Below are 20,144 nucleotides of genomic sequence, written 5' to 3' on the forward strand. Positions count from 1 at the left end.
CTATAACTCACTGGAAGCAATAGACATTGCAATGCATCATCAAGAGGATGCTTCACCCACACATATTGTCTCCGTCTTACAAATGTAAATCATTGCAAAACCAGTAGATAGGCGTATGGAATTGTAAAAAGTAACTTTTTAATTTTATTTATTATTTTTTTACACTTATTCACTAATTATCTACTTGCAGTAATTTAAATATTTTTCTAATTTAAATCATTAATTTATAATAATAATTTAATTGTATTTTTTCATATTCAATTTTAATGGTCAAGTAATTTCAATTTAAAACAATATTAATGGTTTACTTTATGTACTATAATTTACTGTAATTTATTTAACAAGACAATTGACATATTTTGTAGTAAATAACAGTGATTTTCTAAATGTTAGAGGTTTACATATTTATATAATAAGTTATAGGTATTTATATTGTAATACTAGAAGAAAAAAATCACGATTCATATTTGGTAGCTATATATATTATGTAGTATGTAAAAAATTAAATGTTTGCAATTTGCCTCCTAGCCATGGAGGTCAGGACACGCTTAAGATGAAACTAAATAAGCATAAAGGAAACAACCAGTAAGGTCACTACTTAATCAGAAAATAAAGAATAAAATAAATTATTTAAAAATACCAATGTAGTGTTTAGAAAGAGTTGATGAAATAAAACCAAAGGAATAAATTAAATTTGGTAATGGAAAAGGGGATTTTTGTCAATAATAAGCCAATCAAAGGGATGGTTACTGATGTGGCATCAACAACACTAACAATTATATTTATTATTTAAATTATAATATCATATATTATTTATTATTTAGAAACAAAACCATATAATGATATTTCATTGTACACAATTCTTAAATTTAAATCAGGCTCAACGTAATGAAAAAAATTAAGTATTACAATAATAATTATAATCTAATTATACATTTTAAATCATTACTTTTCCAATTGCAATACTTCTAGAAGCTTAAGAGTATGTGATACCCGCATGTGTAGTCTTCAACTTACAAGTGCGTTAATTGTTTGTACATCTTAAAATTCTCATAACTCACTTTAAAAATAAAATATATTAAAAGGCCCATGAGGTTGCCTAGATAATAATCTTAACTTTAAAGGTCATTATTATTAGCTCTAATTTTTAAATTAACAGAGCACACATGTTCTGCTGAGCACACAATTTGTAATGTTACGCACTTGTAAAGCGGAGACAACACATGCGGGTATCATGTCCTCTTAATAACCTAATTAAAATTAATAAAATTAATTTCTTTATATATATATATATATATAGTATGAAAACGCATGTTTTATATGCCGCAAATAATTTAAAATACTGTACATCAATGTATTATGATTGTATAATAAATCTGTTGTAGCCATTATTTTTAAAACCAGTATTTTAAAAATAATAAAATTAAAAATATTTTGTATTAAACTTAACATCTAGGAGTTAAAGATACATTTTAACTTTTGTATGTTGTACTATATAAATAATTAATGGTCGGCAGCCTGCAAGACAATTCAATACAGCCATCATTTTTTTGAAATAAGACTCAAAGATTTGAAATTTTTGTTGCGAAACTTTTTTAATTTTTAATGCGGCTCCAAAGTTCAATAAGGTTGCCAACCACTGCTATATATAATTGTATTCTAGTAAATACATTAACTATAGTAACATTCTATGATTTTCATTAAAAATAGTAAATTATAAATAATAATTAATAATAAGATAAGATATTTTGTATTATTCACTTGTATAGTAATACTTAATTCTGTTTACGAAAATTATTTTAGCTGAAACAAAATAAATCAGACTTTATTAAAATATGCATTAGAATAACTTGTTATGATCATCGATATGTAATAATAACGAGAATCATACAAAGATTGTTTTACAGTTTATAACTGCAAATATTTGTACTGCACTTTTGCTAATCATGAGTCAGAAACATTTTATTTTCCGTGATCATAATTGTACAATAATAGGAGTTGGGTCTCTAATTTGTTCAAGAGCTGGGTCAGTGGGTTATGGATACATAAACATTTAAATAATACATAATATGTTTAAAATGGTGATTTTCCCAAATACATTTGATAAGTATAAAAAAGACCATACGCCAAAATAGGCATTTAAAATGTAATTATTTGAATAAAACTGTTTACAATATATTTTATTTATAAGAACATTAATATATTTTTATACACGCAAAAGTTACTAAAAAATTGAACTATTGTAAAAGACCATAATATAAAAAAAGATAATGATCTTACTATTAAGTTTCATGATAGGTTTTGATTCACTCTAACTTTTAAAATAAGAAGCTAAACTTTTAAACATAAATTTGGTATGTTACTCATTGTGAGACAAAAAAAATATAAATAATGATGATAAAATTATCATAATAAAATAATACTAAAGTTAGAAAATATAATTATATCTATTGTAAAATCTATGTCCTACAATAGTAATTATAGAATAAAGGTACTTTACATTTTTACTATACGTAGAGCCGTAAGAATATCAAATACATTTTAACATAAGAATTTTTAAGAACATTTTGAAACCTATAGGTTGGAAAACACTGGGCTTGGCCATGGGTTGTTCAAACCATATTTGAATGATTTTCAGTTAATAATACAACTTAGAAGTATATACTATGTAATAAAACTGTTTATGATATTGCACAACTACTAATTACCATGTTAATGATTCACTTTTTACTCTTGTATAATATTATGTATTGTTTTATTTTAATTTGAAATTCATAAATCATAATAGAAAAGTATAGATATTTATTTAAATTAAATAAAGAAAACATTTAAAATGACATTTGTAATTATAATAAATTATTAACACACACGACAACCTGAAGTTATTTAGTACTAACACCAATAAATATTTATTATTTGCTATGCCCTTTTTTTTTCAACTTTAATCTTTGATTACAAAAAATACCTAGTTCAAGGTTTTATTTTTGTTATTATTATCATTTATTATGATTATTTAGTATTCATAATCAATGTTATTATTTACATTTTCGGCATCATACAAAAACTGTTAGCTGTTACTAGTCCATTTTTTTTTTATTTTTTTTGAAACACCTTATTGTTAACCTTATTATCACATGCTTATTCATTTAATAATAAATAAACTTACTTGACTATCATCATCAATAATAAAGTTGATGTCAAAATCTTCAGATAGTTTCTTAAATTCCTCAGATGATTCTTGTGAAATATCACTTGCTTCTATCTCTGCATTTGTAATCAGTCCAATTCCACCTTAAATACATTTTATAACATGTGTGCATTTAAAAATGAATATTAAATTATTTATATCTTAATTAATCAGTTATCATAGATTTTTGAATTATATATTTTCATATACATTTTATATGAGTACGGTAATATAGACTATAGTAGGTACTACTTGTTTTCTTTACTAAAAATGATGTTTTCTACTAACATCAATGATTTGTCTAAAATACATATAGTTTCAAGTTAGGTATTTAAATTAAAGAATGTCTAAACCCATTGTGTTTTTGTATTAATAATATTAGGGACCGGATATGTATGCAAATGCATATACGTATTGGAATAAGCTTTTTGAAAACTGATGAGAATTGTTTCCGATTTAGATAATTTGTATTTTTGTTTTTCATCGTATTTTCACGTTCACAGCCACATAATATTGATAATATTACGACCAGTCTTTATTGCCAAAAATAAGATGACATACTCATATGCAACATATATAATATATATATTATTATTATATTAATATGGATAAATTTGTTGTTCATATAATTGAGTTCAAGTGTTCAACGGAAGTCAATCAGGACTAATATTTTATAGATTGAAGATAAAGAATGTTAATGGCAAAGAACTTAGTGAAGATGACAAAATACTTTTTACACTTTTAAAACCTTTTTATTACCTACTTAATTAATTAATAATTATGTTATAGATAATTTTGTATAAAATGTTTTTGAAATTTTAAGCGCATATTTTGTATATTACAGCATTTTTAGGAGCATATTATTTTGAGGACTTTTTGTGCATACAAATCTAGTCCCTATTAATAATATTAAAAAAAATATATTTTAATTTAATTTAATTAATTAAATAATTTGAATTTTTGTTTCATGCTACAGAAAAAAATTATAGAAATAATATTTTGAGATTTAATACTAGGGTTGGTCCCACATAATTTATGCCTTACGAGTATATAATTTCTAATATTTACAAATTCATAATTTTATCAAGATAGTATTGTAAACAACCTGAAAACTCTTTAACGTAAGCAATTTTAAATATTTAGGTTCTTAACCAGTCGTTGATACTTGATACACATGTGAATGCAATACTCATGCAAATAACATTTTGAATGTCAGTTATAAACATTCTATCAAATTAATCTGATACTATTAATACCTTCAAATTACATGTTTAAAAATGTTAACAAAAATAAATGATATCGCTATTTGCCTTTCCCGAATAGTTATTGTATGACAAAATCGATAGTGTGAAGATATTTTCATTTTGTTTTTATAAATTATTAATAGTACATAAAAATTGTATTTTACTTTTAGTAAAAGGTAAAAGTATACATATTTCTATTGATGATATGAATATTTGATGTTCTAATTAAAATCAGCAATTAATAATGATAAAAAAGTAATGTGTACACTGTACACAGTGTAGCAATAATTGTGTAACAAAACATAGTGTATCAAAGACTGGTTAAAAGTAGATGTCATTGCTAAAGATTTTAGATATATATTTAAGTGAAGAAGAAAATATTACCAGAACCACCAATTATTAACTACAGTATAATATTCAAACACAATAATCATAATAAGTATTTTAGACTTAAGTATGTTAATTTAATTATTAGTGCAAATGTGATATACAGACATAAGTAAGAAAATATACCTATTTTTTTTTTCACAAGACACTTATTCTAGTAAATATCATATAATGATGGTATTGATACAATGATAATTTAAATACATTCAAATTGATAAATGATAATTATTACATATTCCTATTTAACAACCAAGTCAGTAATTTATAGTTTTGGAACTTCATTAAAATATTTTTTCTAGTCCCCACTGAATTTAACCCTGCATTACACGCACACTTGTCTAAATTACCAGATTAGTTTTTTTTACATAATACAACTCATACATTTGTTGAACTATGAGTTAATGCAACTAGAATTTTTTGTATTAGACATTTGTAAATATTATTTTATGAATTTGGTATTTTTAATTTTTAATTTGGCATTATAGTGAAACGCAAATAATACATTTAAGTTATCTACTTGTCTATTTGACAATGTCGTTACTATTTGTAGTAGAGAAAATATGTTGATAAGTTATCAAGTTAACAAAACACATGATGTGAAATAATAATAAAATGGGTTAAAAAATATTAATGTTATTTTTCATCAAATCTTAAATATGTGGACCTACTCTATAAACTAAAAGTGGAAAAATAAAAATAATTAAAGTAAAATTTTGTAAATATTGAATTTGGGTAGGGATTATCTATCAAAATAATCATGTTATAAAATTGGACGTGCATAACACAAGGGTAATACTACAAAAGAAAAATTAAGAAATGTTCAAAATAAATATATAACTAGTATGGTCTACTTAGCTTAATTTTATATCATATAACTATTATTAGGGTTATGATGTTTATGACTTTTTATATTTTTTCTTTTAGTCTTGCACTTTGGATATCAAGTTATAAATTTGTTTCGCATAACATAGAATCATATTAATTAAATTGTATTTTGTATATTTAGGGATTTTTATGAATAAATGATTATTTTGATGAAAAAGCCAATAAATTTACCTATTTAAATCATAAAAACTAAAACTAACTTATATAATATTATATAAACCCATAGGCATTGTTTCACAGGTAACATAAACAAGAAAATATGAAAAGTGTAGTTTTTAATAACCTTATATTTACTATTTACTTATCAGTTATCTTTACTACCTATACGTTTATTAATGATTTTTACTACCGATAATTGCAATTGAGTGGTGATGCCCATTGGACATAGGAACTCAAGAGGGTGCTACACCCGAATACGATCTCTCTGTCTTAAAAACCCATCACATAGACAATTGTACGCTCAGCAGAACACGTTTAGCTCTGTTAGTTAGAGTGAATTGACCTCTTATAGAATTTAAAGGTAAGATTATTATCTAGTGATTCTCATAGGCTTTTTTTAGATTTTAATTGTAAAGCAAGTTACGAGTATTTTAAAATTGTAAATTGTTTATGTATTTTAAAATACTATGTTATGCGTTTATAAGATAGAGAGTAAGGATGCGGGTGTAGCGCCCTCTTAACACCATGAAATCTTTAGTTACCTAGTGTATGGTAAAAAAGTAGACTGCAGTGTTACTGAATTATTTTAGTCTTAAAACGTGTTTTATTCTCACTAAAACTGCCCAAAGTTAAAGGTTCCAATGCGACTTCACTACACAAAGTTGTTTTAGAATTTGGGGAGGGTGTATTTTCAACAGATTTTTTAGTACTAATCTGTAAAGTACCTATGTGGAGTAAAAATTGCATCTGAAAAAATTTAAATTACATAATATTTTGCAAGTGCAAGCTCATATTTTTTGCATATTTGTATTTTTTAGTTAAAAATAAATGTTTATATTAATTTAAAGTTTATTTTTAATTGATAATACAATTTTAAAATGTCACTTTTAATTTTTTGATGGCATATTTACATGCCTCTTTTAGGGTTTTTAAGATCATAAACATCCTAACCCTACTTATTATAATAAATAATTCATTAACATTTATGAAACACTTACTATTAATGAATTTCGACCACATATCTTCTTTACCAGATATAAGAACTGCATCTTTAGCAAGATGCATAAAATTATTATAAGACTTCTCATCATTATTAATAATATAATATTCTCTTAAAGCTTTCAATGTGGCAACAGGTTTCATTAAATCTTCCAGATTTGTACTAAACTTTATTAAGTTTAGAGTTACGTATTGCATCTTCTTACAAACTGCAATAATAATTAATATAAATTTATTTCAAAATAATGCCAAAATGGCGAACTGTAAGAGAAAAAAAAACATTTTTTGAAATATTACATTTGATATTCATACAAGCGCATAGCCAAGAGGATGCCGGGCCACAGTTTCTCCCCTTAAATCTTGATCAGATCACCTATTTTTAAGGTGTTGAATTTTGTACGATTGACAGATATGTCACCTAATGGATATAGTTGTCTAGTAGAACCAAGATAATTTAAGGTTTTTCTTTATACCTGTAGTTTATTTTTGACTATTTTTAGTAATACATCAATATATTTTTTACCAAAAGGTGATACCAATGACAATATAGGGAACATGTGTACTATTATATTATACAGTGATTTTATAAAGCAGGCTCACCCCATTTTAATATTTAAATTTTACATGCATTCAATTTCTGATTTTTGAAATTTTTGAGTGTAATTAAAGACTATTTTTAGATACTTAAATATTTTTTACAATATTTCATTTTAAGCAGTATTGAGTGGTGATATTATTATTAGTTTTTTAGATATATGTTTTAATGCAAATTATGAATCAGATGGTTTTTCTGAAAATGTTGACTTATTGTAATCAATATTTCAACGAAAAGGTTCTTTAAAAACTAAAGATAATAGTCTATTAAAATTATAATATTTAATTTTGTCCTAAAAATTATTGGGTGCAATAATAATCCATATATATTTTATAATATTAAAAACATTATCTGAGTATACTTGACTAAGTAGTAATTATTAACAATTTATATTGCATACTTAATTATAATAACTGAGCTTATATTAATTTACAGAATATTTAATAGACTATTATCCTTAGTATTTAAAGTGTAGAATATCTCAGAAATTTTTGGCTCAAATTTTTGATAACAATATGTCAACATTGTCAGACAAATCTTCTAAATCCACAATTTGTATTAAAACATATACCTATGTTCTTATAACCAATGTTAGTAAGACCACAGGATACTCCTTAAATGTTGTAAAAATTTAAGTATTCGAATATATCAAATCAGAATTTTAATATATGCATAATTTAAACATAAAAATCTCTGTACAATACTAAAACAGTACATTACCAAAAAGTACTTGCTAGTACAGAACAGGCCAGTCAGTGTTATAACATATTTTAAATACCTTTGAATACATTTAAATACAAATTCTAGGATTTATGTATGGAAATGCCCAAGAGTTCAATGACACTCACTCTGTTGGAAAGTATTGTGCTCTTGTACGTCCAATTTTGGAATACGGAACATATATCAATCCACGTTAATAAATAAATTAGAAATATTCCGCAATAATTATTTGTATACATTTTATTATAAAATTAAAAACTCATTTTGCATATGCATTTGAATATTATTTTTCAAAATCAGGCATTTCTTTTATATAAAGAAAAAATAATTAGATATTTGCTTCATTTAAAATCTTGTTAATAACAAAATAGATTGCTTGGAATTGTTAGGAAGTATATATTTAAATTCTATACTCAGCCTCAATAGAAAACGATAACTTTTTGCTCATTGTGAATGATGTGATAAGCGCATCGAGAACCATATGATTATGATACACTGGGTAGTTGGAGAGAATACGCAGTACTGATAGAAATCGGTCAGTTGACTGATTATTCTCTTTTGAGACAGAGAATAGAAATAACTTTATTTTCATTGTAAAATAAAACTACAGCCATTTTTGGGCCACTAAACAGAATGCTAATGAACTGTAATAAAATTTTAAATGTTGACTTTTTATCATAATATAAAATGTAAACTAACACTATTCTCTGTTCCACGAAAGAACATGCCGGATCTGTGCATCCCCCGCACCACATTACTATCGAAACCGGTTCCCCTATGGCAGGGCGTCACATTGGGATGCGCAGAAAAACCGATATTGGTCGGACCACGGCATGTTCTATTATGGAACAAAGTGTAATTCTGTTCTAATTTATTTTATATATTATTTTACTGTTTCTAATTACATAAGTAAATGTTTTAACTTTATCGTGATATTCTACATTTACTGTACTATTTTCTTTTGAGGCGTAAAATATTATTATTGCTGTTATAAAATGATGAATTTTAAGCTTGCTAACCATGGAATTTCAATTAATAGTTAATTGAAAGGGTGTTTTCAATACTAAGTTGTACCCCACCCTTTAATAAAATAATTCTGGCTACGCCCCTGTATTCATAACTAAAAACAAATTAAGGAATACCAATTGCAGAATCAAATCCATTTTTTAATAGCTTATTAAAATCTTCAATCGGATTCAATGGTGTAATCACACATTGTTTTGAAAGGTCCAATTCTTCTTCGCGATCAACATTTGTGGCATTATTGTCTTCAACTGAGGAACTATTAAATGAACATAATTAAAATATTATTTTCATTATTTATCGATTTATTTATTAGAATCAATATTCCATACATACTTTTCAAAAACTTCTTGTTTAAGTGAAAATGTTTTTACAAATTCATTTAAAGGTGGTTCAGCATTTTCGATAAAGCTTTTAGGAGGATTTATTAACTCGTTTGAAACGTCCAATTCTTCATCATGACCAAATTGTGTAGTATTATTATCTTCAGCAGGACAACTGTTAAACAAACATAATTAATATATTATTTTCACTTTTATTGATTCATTCTTAGGATTAACATTATATACATACTTTTCCAAAACTTCTTGTTTAAGGGAAAATGTTTTTTTAAATTCATTTAATAGTGGTTCAGCATTTTTGATAAAGCTTTTAGGAGGGTTTATTAACTCGTTTGAAACATCCAATTCTTCATCGTAACCAAAATGTAGAGTATTGTAATCTTCAGCTTGACAACTGTTAAACAAACATAATTAATATATTATTTTCATTATTTATTGATTCATTTCTTAGAACTAATATTAAATATATACTTTTCAAAAACTTCTTGTTTAATTGAAAATGTTTTTTGCAATTCACTTAATAGTGGTTCATCATTTTCGATAGGGGTTTTAGCGCGGTTTATTAACTTGTTTGAACCGTCCAATTCTTCATCGTAACCAAAATGTAGAGTATTGTAATCTTCAGCTTGACAACTGTTAAACAAACATAATTAATATATTATTTTCCTTATTTATTGATTCATTGCTTAGAACTAATAATAAATATATACTTTTCAAAAACTTCTTGTTTAATTGAAAATGTTTTTTGCAATTCACTTAATAGTGGTTCATCATTTTCGATAGGGGTTTTAGGGCGGTTTATTAACTTGTTTGAACCGTCCAATTCTTCATCGTAACCAAAATGTAGAGTATTGTAATCTTCAGCTTGACAACTGTTAAACAAACATAATTAATATATTATTTTCATTATTTATTCATTCATTTCTTAGAACTAATAATAAATATATACTTTTCAAAAACTTCTTGTTTGATTGAAAATGTTTTTTGTAATTCACTTAATAGTGGTTCGGCATTTTTGATAGGGGTTTTAGGGAGGTTTTTAAACTCGTTTGAACCGTCCAATTCTTCATCATTACCAAAATGTATAGGGTTATTATCTTCAGCTTGACAACTGTTAAACAAACAAAATTAATATATTATTTTCATTATTTATTGATTCATTTCTTAGAACTAATATTAAATACATACTTTTCAAAAACTTCTTGTTTAATTGAAAATGTTTTTTTAAATTCACTTATTAGTGGATCAGCATTTTCGATAGGGGTTGGGGGGTTTATTAACTTGTTTGAACCGTCCAATTCTTCATCATAACCAAAATGTATTGTATTATTATCTTCAGTTGAACAACTGTTAAACAAACATAATTAAGGTATTATATTCGTTTTTTATTGATTCATTTCTTTGAACTAATATTAAATACATACTTTTCAAAAACTTCTTGTTTAAGTGAATATTTTTTTTTAAATTTATTTGAACGTGGTTTAGCATTTTTTATAGAGGTTTTAGAGGGGTTTATTAACTTGTTTGAACCATCCAATTCTTCATCATTACGAAAATGTATAGTATTATCATCTTTAGTTGAACAACTGTTAAACAAACATAATTAATGTATTATTTTCATTTTTTATTGATTCATTTCTTAGAACTAATATTAAATATATACTTATCAAAAACTTCTTGTTTAAGTGAACATTTTTTTTTTAATTTATTTGAACGTGGCTTAGCATTTTTGATAAAGCTTTTAGGGGGGTTTATTAACTTGTTTGAACCGTCCAATTCTTCATCATTACCAGAATGTATAGTATTTTCATCTTTAGTTGAACAACTGTTAAACAAACATAATTAATGTATTATTTTCATTTTTTATTGATTCATTTCTTAGAACTAACATTAAATACATACTTTTCAAAAACTTCTTGTTTAAGTGAACATTTTTTTTTTAATTTATTTGAACGTGGTTTAGCATTTTTGATAAAGCTTTTAGGGGGGTTTATTAACTTGTTTGAACCGTCCAATTCTTCATCATTACCAAAATGTATAGTATTATCATCTTTAGTTGAACAACTGTTAAACAAACAAAATAATGTAATATTTTCATTTTTTATTGATTCATTTCTTAGAACTAATATTAAATATATACTTTTCAAAAACTTCTTGTTTAAGCGAACATTTTTTTTTTAATTTATTTGAACGTGGTTTAGCATTTTTGATAAAGCTTTTAGGGGGGTTTATTAACTTGTTTGAACCGTCCAATTCTTCATCATTACCAGAATGTATAGTATTTTCATCTTTAGTTGAACAACTGTTAAACAAACATAATTAATGTATTATTTTCATTTTTTATTGATTCATTTCTTAGAACTAATATTAAATACATACTTTTCAAAAACTTCTTGTTTAAGTGAACATTTTTTTTTTAATTTATTTGAACGTGGTTTAGCATTTTTGATAAAGCTTTTAGGGGTGTTTATAAACTCATTTGAAACGTCAAATTCTTCATCATACCTTAATTGTATAGTATTATGTATAGATGGAAAACTGTTAAACAAACATAATTAATATATTATTTTCACTTTTATTGATTCATTCTTAGAATTAACATTAAATACACACTTTTCAAAAAATTCTCGTTTAAAAGAAATTCTTTTTAAAAAATCTTTTAAACGTGGTCCACCATTTTCCATCATGCTTTTGCAGGGTTTTATGGTTTTTTTTGAACATTGGATTTTCTTTGAAATTGTTTTTTTTAATATTTGCTTAACAATACAATCATACAAATATTGTAATTCAAAGTTATATTTGATTTCTGGCATAACAAATTTATTCCTTAAATGCCAGTATCAATTAGTAACATAAATAAATCAATTAGTAATAAATAATATTTCACGTTACCCATCATCTATATCTATGTCCATTGCATCTGTATGTTTAGGATTAATCTTTCCTTTTAAATGTGATGCAATTGAGTCTAATGATGGTAACCTATATTTGTAGTTCTGTTCATTCTCATATGGAAGACTGACATACACAAAAAACTTCAACAACAATGTGTTTTATAAGAATTATTAGAAAATAATATATGTGTATACTTTCAAAATAAATAATTGAAAAGGAAACAATAAATATGCAATAGGTTCAAGGTTTAAAGCTAATTTATTACATGATATAAACGTTAAAATATACATATTGATATACATACTTTTTCACTTTCTACTTTTTGAGGAATTAGTGCACCAATGTTTAGCAAATTGATATATAAATCAACTTTTCTAACAAGCATCACTTCTTTTCTTTCAACCATAGAATCGAAAACAGCATTAAATGCAATAATATCTGTCTACACAGAATAATAAATACATTGTAACAAATTACAATTATAGTTAATACTATCTGTATTACTCGGGGTCCGGAAACAAATGAAACCTAGATGGGCAATCCATTTGTGGCAGATAGTAATAAACAGGGCACGGATTTTTTAGGACTAAAAATAACTTAAATATGTGCTTATTTCATATTTGGAATCTCTGGTGAATAAAACAAGTAATGTATGGCTGAATCTGCTATTTTTATCGGTATCATATAATAATTAGCAAATGCTTTAAAATCCGAGTCCTGGTAATAAGTAACATTTTTATTAACTAAATCAATAGCAGGCAAAAATAAATAAACATGTGGTTTATAAATACGCCCGGACAAAAACCAGAATATATCTGTTTTACTTAAAAACTAAAAAAATGATTAAAAAGTCAAAACTATCAGAAATAAAACTCCATAAAATGGATATCTTTAATTGTTTCAAAAATAAAAAATATAAAATAAAAAAATTAATATTTTAACTTTTATACCCACAAATTTAATTAAATTTAAAAATAAAATATTTGGAGTCCTTCTCTGTGTGAGTCTAATAAAAAAAACTTCACGGGACACCTGTATATATTATTATAATCAATTTACCTATCATTTCCATTTTGCTTTAGTTAAAATATTCTCAATAATTGTTTTTCGTCAAATTAGGTTAATGTTGGATTGTTCAGAGTTATTGGAAAATATAAAGTGGAAAGGCTGTTTTAAATGCTAGAGTTTCTGATACCTTCCATTATTATAATATGTTAAATAGTCCTATAAATTGTATCTTTTCCAGCCAATAGTGTATTATTAACATAATAAACTGTATAATTTATACTCTAAAATTATGTAAGTAATTTAATTTAACTTGTATTATTTGAAACTACTAGCTCTGTATTTTTACCGTGTGGGGTGAATAAGTTAATTAATGTAAATAATTAAAGATAACTTAATAAAGTAGAAAAAATAAAATATTAATTAAAAATATTTTGATTTACTTTATAGGGTTTAAAAATATATGATCCTCCATCCATTAAAAATGAACTTTGTGTATTTGTAGTTTTTACAAATCCCAATACTTGTAAACATCTTCGTCCAGATACTATATAAGTACACTCTTCTGTATCTAAATCTATAAAAAAAAATATAGTGTATAACATAATATTAGTATGCTACATAACAATTTTAATTAAATTTAAAGTTTTTGCACTTACCAATGACTGGTATAATTTCATCACCAGAGTAAAAATCACCCATCGGCAATGCATTATCGACTTCCATTTGTTCACCATTGTCATCAGAATGTTTCTTCTTTGCTGTTGCTAAATCTTGTGTATCATAATTCTTACTGAATAACCAATTAGAGCTTTTAGTGGTTATATCTATCTGTTATATTTAAACAAATATTTAAACATTTTAATAATTTGTATTATCTTGAGATAATATTATAAATCAACAAAATTAAATATTTATAAGACACAAAGGATTTTTAAATACCTTTTCATACCCGCAAACTTTAATACCAAAAACCTCTCCAAAGCTTAAAGGGGCATTCCAAGATTTTGCAATAACTTCTTTTTGTTTATAGTAACTTATTTTAGGTAGAACTAAATCAAAATTAACAGCAGTTGCCTAAAAAATAAAATAATTAATCATTACCATATGGTTTGTATTGTTTTTTTCTTATAAAATGATCTTAATTATCTGATTTTACACCAATTAAAATCATATGTTTAAGTACCATCAATCTGGGTGAGATGAAAGAGTTTTTATTAATCATTTCAATATATATATTACCGATATTTAGTAATAATCAAGTGTGTTTATGTACAAAATATGCTTATAAATCAGTCAATTTTTTTTAATAAAAAAAAATTAAACATTTTATAATATAGTTAAAATTTTATTAATTTTATAATCCCTGTTAAACGTGTTATAGATGTATACGAAGAACAGGTACTATTAAAGAGATTCGATACCGTGATTTTCTGTTTTTGTCGAACACATACGGGGCATAATATTTTAGACTGGATCTTTGTAAAACATACCAATTGATCTAATAAAGCAATAACAATTCTAAAAATAGATTTGAATTTGACGTCAAGTCTTCTTGAAATCGACTTTCCCACATTTTTTATTTTAACTTCTCCAAAAATTAAAATACTACAATTTTTAAATATTCTTTTTAAAATGAAATTTTTAGAAATTAAGGGGATAATATCAAACATGTGGGAAAGTCGATTTCAACTAGACTTGACGACAAATTCAAATCTATTTTCATAATTCTTATCTCTTCAATAGATCATCTGGAATGTTTGGCAAAAACACGTCTAAAATACTATGTTGTACGTGTGTTAGACAAAAACAGAAAATCATTGTATCGAATTCCCTTAAGACAATTTAGCCATAACAATTTCTATTAAACAATGGTAATATTTTTAATAAAAAATACATTTTTAACATTGGCTATCAATTTTAAGAATTTAGATGTTTCCTAGAGAATGTATTTATTTCTTGAACTATTATTATTGCTGGGAACATAAATGAATGTATATGATATACAGTATACACAATATTAAATGTATAATACAATTATATTACCTCAGTGGTTCTAACAAATAAACCGGATGCAGGATTGAGTGATATATCTCCACAATCTTTACCTCTGAAACCAGAAAATTAACTTTAAATAAGATATCCTCAGTATTTAATTAAAGGTAATATTATAGAATATAGATAATCGTCAATTCTCAAGCAGATATTTGTTAGATATACTGCGCAACAATGATTTTTATTTAAAGGAATACAAGAAAATAATACATTATTAATTGTATGCAAAAAACTAATATAAAAAGTAATTTACAAATCATAATAATAAACTCTAATGGGTAACAAATAACAAATAAAATTGCCAAAAGTGGCATTCGGGCTATAGCTCACTGTGATATTTCATGTTGAGTTTAGTATTTTACTATTCTTCACCAGATTACTTTGTTTTATCAATATACCATGTAGTTTTAAACAAATATTGGTATAATAATTATATGGTTTTGCATAGAAGACTAATCATTGTGATATAAGGTTAAAATTTAATTTCTATATTTAATATAAATAAGATTATAAAAGTATAATATTATATAAAACAAAACTGAGAAAAATGGTTTTTACATATGTAATAACATTTTTTTAAATTTTTTTTATTGATATGTTTTTCAATATTATATTACAATATAATTGATATAGGTACTGATAGAAACTTGCTTGTATATAATAAACTAGCTGATCCCGTTCACTTTTTTTACTATTTTACCACAACGAAACTAGTTTTTTTTATAAGAACTCAGTTTAAAATACTATTGTAATGGTTTTCATTTTTCAGTATAATATACATGATATTATGTGTTAAAATAAACTTACAGTATGCTTAAACGAATGTGTTCCATTTTTAAGCACGTCGCTATTATATCTATATTATCAAATGAGATATCAGTTGCAAGATTTGAAAACATAATAATCTGAAGGCCAGTGTAGACTTTATTTCTGAAAAATTAATAATTGTTATGAAATTAGTATCATGGAATTAGTTACCACAAAAAAAATTAAACAATGTGATACATTAAAAAATTCAATTTAATGGAATTATTTCAATACACATAATTTAATATTAACTGTTTACTAGTCAGTAATAAACATTTTAAATCAAATCAAAATATAAGTTACAGTTGTGCATTGTTTTATAATAGCGTGATACATACTCAGTTTCATTTTTAAGCAAATCTGCAGCAAGAACAAAAGTACTAATCCAATCTGAAGGTGTTATATTTGTAGGAGATAAACTATTAACACGATTAAATAAATCCCAAGTTGGTATGCCTAAACCAGCAACAGTTTCTATACTGCCATAACAACCTCCTTGTGTTGTTGAGAGATGATTAATTGTATGAGATGACCCAAACAATATTAATGCCAAATGATCTTCACTTTCAGTTAATATCTAAAATATAATATGTAATATTAACATTATATATAATTTATTTTTTATAAAAATGTTTTGATAATATAGATTATAGGTTACTTTTTTCTTTAAAACCGTAGAAGCGCAATAAATAGATTTTTCAAAATATGTTTTTCCATCTGAATCTCGCTGTCTAGAATTTTTCCCGATGTCAATTGCAAGTATTATTGCTTCCTATGATAAAAAATATTATAATTATTAATAAATAAGAATCATGAAATATACAAAGATACACAATAATAATCTTCTTGTACACTTATGTACTGCGCATAAATAGTGCAATATAGGTGCTTATTATTGAACACGAACAACATAATATGAAGGTTAGATTAACCTAACTTGAACCATTAGCAATATTTTTAAATATCCCCACATAACAATATGTTATTACTTATTATATTGACATCAATTGGATTACAGAATTCAGTTTGGGGCATTAATGGGATATTCCTATTAACAAAGGTGGGCATTAACTAGTTAAAAAGCTAAGGTTAAGTTAATAGGTTATATTTTTTAAACTATTTAACTTAACTAGTTTAATTGGTAGTTTAAATAACTTTCTTGGGTTTATGTTTAAAAAATAATGCATCAAGTTAAAAAATTTGAACAATTTTGGTTTTTTGGTTTTATACGTAAATACCTACTAAAATAAAAATAAAAATAACCCAATACCTACTATAATGATACAAACATGTCTATTATTTTTATTAATAAAATAATTTTGTAAATAGATTACATATGTTTGTATATTAGATAGGTATACATAATATTATAATATGTCTTTAAATTCCTATTTGATATAAACATATTAATTTTTGTCAAATTGTTAATTGGGATGTGTTGGTATAGTTTAAATATTTAATTACCATGTAAAGTAAAATAGGTACATACACTGTACATTATGTTGAAAGTTCAATACAATTAATTATTATAATTTAAGAAATAACGCAGTCACTGTTTATGTGATCCATATACCTACTAATTTCAAAAAGTAGATTAACTTTTTTTAAACTGAGTTAAGTTGATGTTTTTTTTCATATTAACTTTTAACTTATTGAACTTGAGTCCTCTTAACTTAATTTAAGTTAATTATTTTCATTAACTTGCCCACCTTTACCTAATAACACCCGATATTAACTAGATAGGTATCCCAAGAACAGCAGAGATGTGAATATAGGATATTTAAGAACCTTAATTTTAATCGACAAACTTCAGAGAAGAATGTCTTAGAAAGTCCAATTTAAAACAATTATTCTATAGAACATAATTCAATAACTAATTAATTGATCAGTTATGTTCAATTAATGTACCTATCCTAAAAAAAATTATATTTAACAAAACCAGACTCTGGCCTAACATTGTATGTCCTGCATTCCTACTATTCATATTGCCTTTTTATGAACGACACCTAGGTATCCCTGTACTTTCCACAAACTAGCAAGATCTGTGATGTTCACAATCCTCTTATCACTTTCACTATCGATCCATCCAACTTCACACACTTTTAACATTTCTAAATTTTATTAATTTTTCCTTTACTCTCAACAAAAATGCATTATTCTTCAGTAATGTTCTTCTTTAATCACACAAGTCTTCTAATCCATTAAACAATGTTTTTGCAAAAATATTTTGCTTCACAAATGGATTGAAACAAATATTAAAAGACTAAATAAAAAATGAAAATTTTAAAACTATTTTAATTGCTTTAATTGGAACGTCGTGTGTAGTATGTTAACCGCTTTATTAAAATGTTTAACATTCCATAACTAAAAATATAGACAGCCCTATGAGAACATACTAAATAAGTCGAGTATTTAAAACCATTGCCCCGTGCCCTAAAGTCAACAGTTCATCAACATATTACTCTAAACATCTTTGACTTAGTAATTATTTACCAGTACCTAATAAATAAAAATAATAAATTTGAATACCTTTTTCTTGGCCCAACGATCCGCCATTGTAAATTGGTGTGTATAGAACTGCAATGCACTGTGTCTCGACTATATACTTTTACTTGTGCACAAGTCAAGTAAGTAGGTACGGTATTAGCGTTAACTTTCAATGTAGGTTCTTCAGTACTTTACGTCTCGATATACCAGTGAACGATATACAGTGTGTGTATGTACCTAATATATTAGGTATAGGTATGACAGGTGGTTCAAGCGAAATGTAGTCGGCGAGCTAGCAGTGAGGAATACGAAAAGCTTTCAGGATACTGCGCCTTATTGCGCTGGTAGCGGACGGCGGTGGAGTGGTTCGATAACGCAATACTGGCCACCGGAGCCCGGACGGCGCGCTAGGCGTTTAATGGCGTCGGCAATCAGCACACCGGACGATAGCGTAAACGAAGTCTCGTCAACGACAAATGGCGGCGGTGCGGATACCGTGTGAATCGAGTGACAAGATAACCCGTAGCTGCCTATTATCGTCTATATTATAACCGTACAATCGATTCCAAAACTATAATAATATAACCACCGACCGTGGACGGACCGTGAACCGAACGTGAACCGACGGAGACTGGAAACGCGAGCGGACTGAGCGGAGGGCGCGTCTTCCGACTTTCCGAAATCTATGAATATAGCTCTCCTCGCCCCCCGTACCCTAGAGGACAAAGAACCGGGAAGCGACGGTGGGGAATGACCAATCACCGCTGGCCGCCGGGTCGACGAGACGCCCAGAACGAGATGAACGACAACGGAACGATAGAGAAGTGGAGCACTGGAAGAAAAAAATATTTACATTCCGACAGGCGAAACCGAAGACCTATAAAGTAGGTCTGTGCACGAAACATGCGTAGACAAATTAATTAACATTTAAATCGAATCGTTTTCTTTTCCATGAGCGTGTCGCTCCCCTACCCCTCCACTCGCCACCAGCACAGTAACCACTTCACTCGCGACACCCGTCAACAGTTGTCTGCGCATGTCACTTGACGCAATCGATACAGCTTTCAATATGGCGTCGTATACAGAACCGTACAAAAACAGTCGTGTACTTGGGTTGCCGAAGGTGGGGGGGGGGGGGGGCACAATGAATCCTACTCGTGTGTACAGGGTGTAAACTGAAAAATGAAAAACGGAAGATTATCTCTGGTTGTTATGAAAATTATTAGGTATACGGATGGTAAATAATTTAAGATTTACGTACTCGCATGTCTGAACATTTAGAAACGAAGAATATTTTTATAAAAACCGGCCAAGTGCGAGTCGAACTCGCGTACGAAGGGATCCGTACCCAGGGC

The 20,144-nt window shown here is 26.4% G+C and overlaps 1 protein-coding gene across 2 annotated transcripts; it reads right to left on the reverse strand.

Moving 5' to 3' along the window:
- Window positions 1–313: 313 nt before the first annotated feature.
- On the reverse strand, window positions 314–19,425 carry LOC132937144 (uncharacterized). 2 transcript variants are annotated; one of them, XM_061003974.1, is made up of 26 exons: window positions 18,832–19,425; window positions 16,961–17,074; window positions 16,641–16,879; window positions 16,303–16,425; window positions 15,487–15,550; window positions 14,383–14,517; window positions 14,100–14,271; window positions 13,884–14,017; window positions 12,740–12,877; window positions 12,433–12,575; window positions 12,154–12,366; window positions 11,920–12,078; window positions 11,681–11,842; window positions 11,443–11,604; window positions 11,204–11,365; window positions 10,965–11,126; window positions 10,729–10,887; window positions 10,490–10,651; window positions 10,251–10,412; window positions 10,012–10,173; window positions 9,773–9,934; window positions 9,536–9,697; window positions 9,319–9,458; window positions 6,861–7,070; window positions 3,167–3,291; window positions 314–1,803 (listed from the first exon to the last, which is right to left on the reverse strand). In XM_061003974.1, the coding sequence occupies exons 1-26, from the start codon at window positions 18,856–18,858 to the stop codon at window positions 1,795–1,797; spliced, it is 3,762 nt and encodes a 1,253-aa protein (XP_060859957.1). In that variant the 5' UTR covers window positions 18,859–19,425; the 3' UTR covers window positions 314–1,794. The 2 variants fall into 2 exon arrangements, with proteins under 2 accessions (XP_060859957.1, XP_060859958.1); XM_061003975.1 differs by lacking the exons at window positions 10,965–11,126; window positions 11,204–11,365.
- Between the last annotated feature and the right edge of the window lie 719 nt (window positions 19,426–20,144).

The sequence above is a fragment of the Metopolophium dirhodum genome, chromosome 1, assembly GCF_019925205.1.
Source record: "Metopolophium dirhodum isolate CAU chromosome 1, ASM1992520v1, whole genome shotgun sequence".
NCBI lineage: Eukaryota > Metazoa > Arthropoda > Insecta > Hemiptera > Aphididae > Metopolophium > Metopolophium dirhodum.

Coding starts and splice junctions, on each gene's coding strand:
- LOC132937144 (XM_061003974.1), bottom strand. CDS start 18,858: ATGGCGGATCGTTGGGCCAAGAAAAAG. Junction 12,878..13,883: donor ATATTTTTAAACCCTATAAA/GTAAATCAAAAT, acceptor TATTCTGTGTAG/ACAGATATTATTGCATTTAA. Junction 11,605..11,680: donor AAACAAGAAGTTTTTGAAAA/GTATATATTTAA, acceptor TTTGTTTAACAG/TTGTTCAACTAAAGATGATA.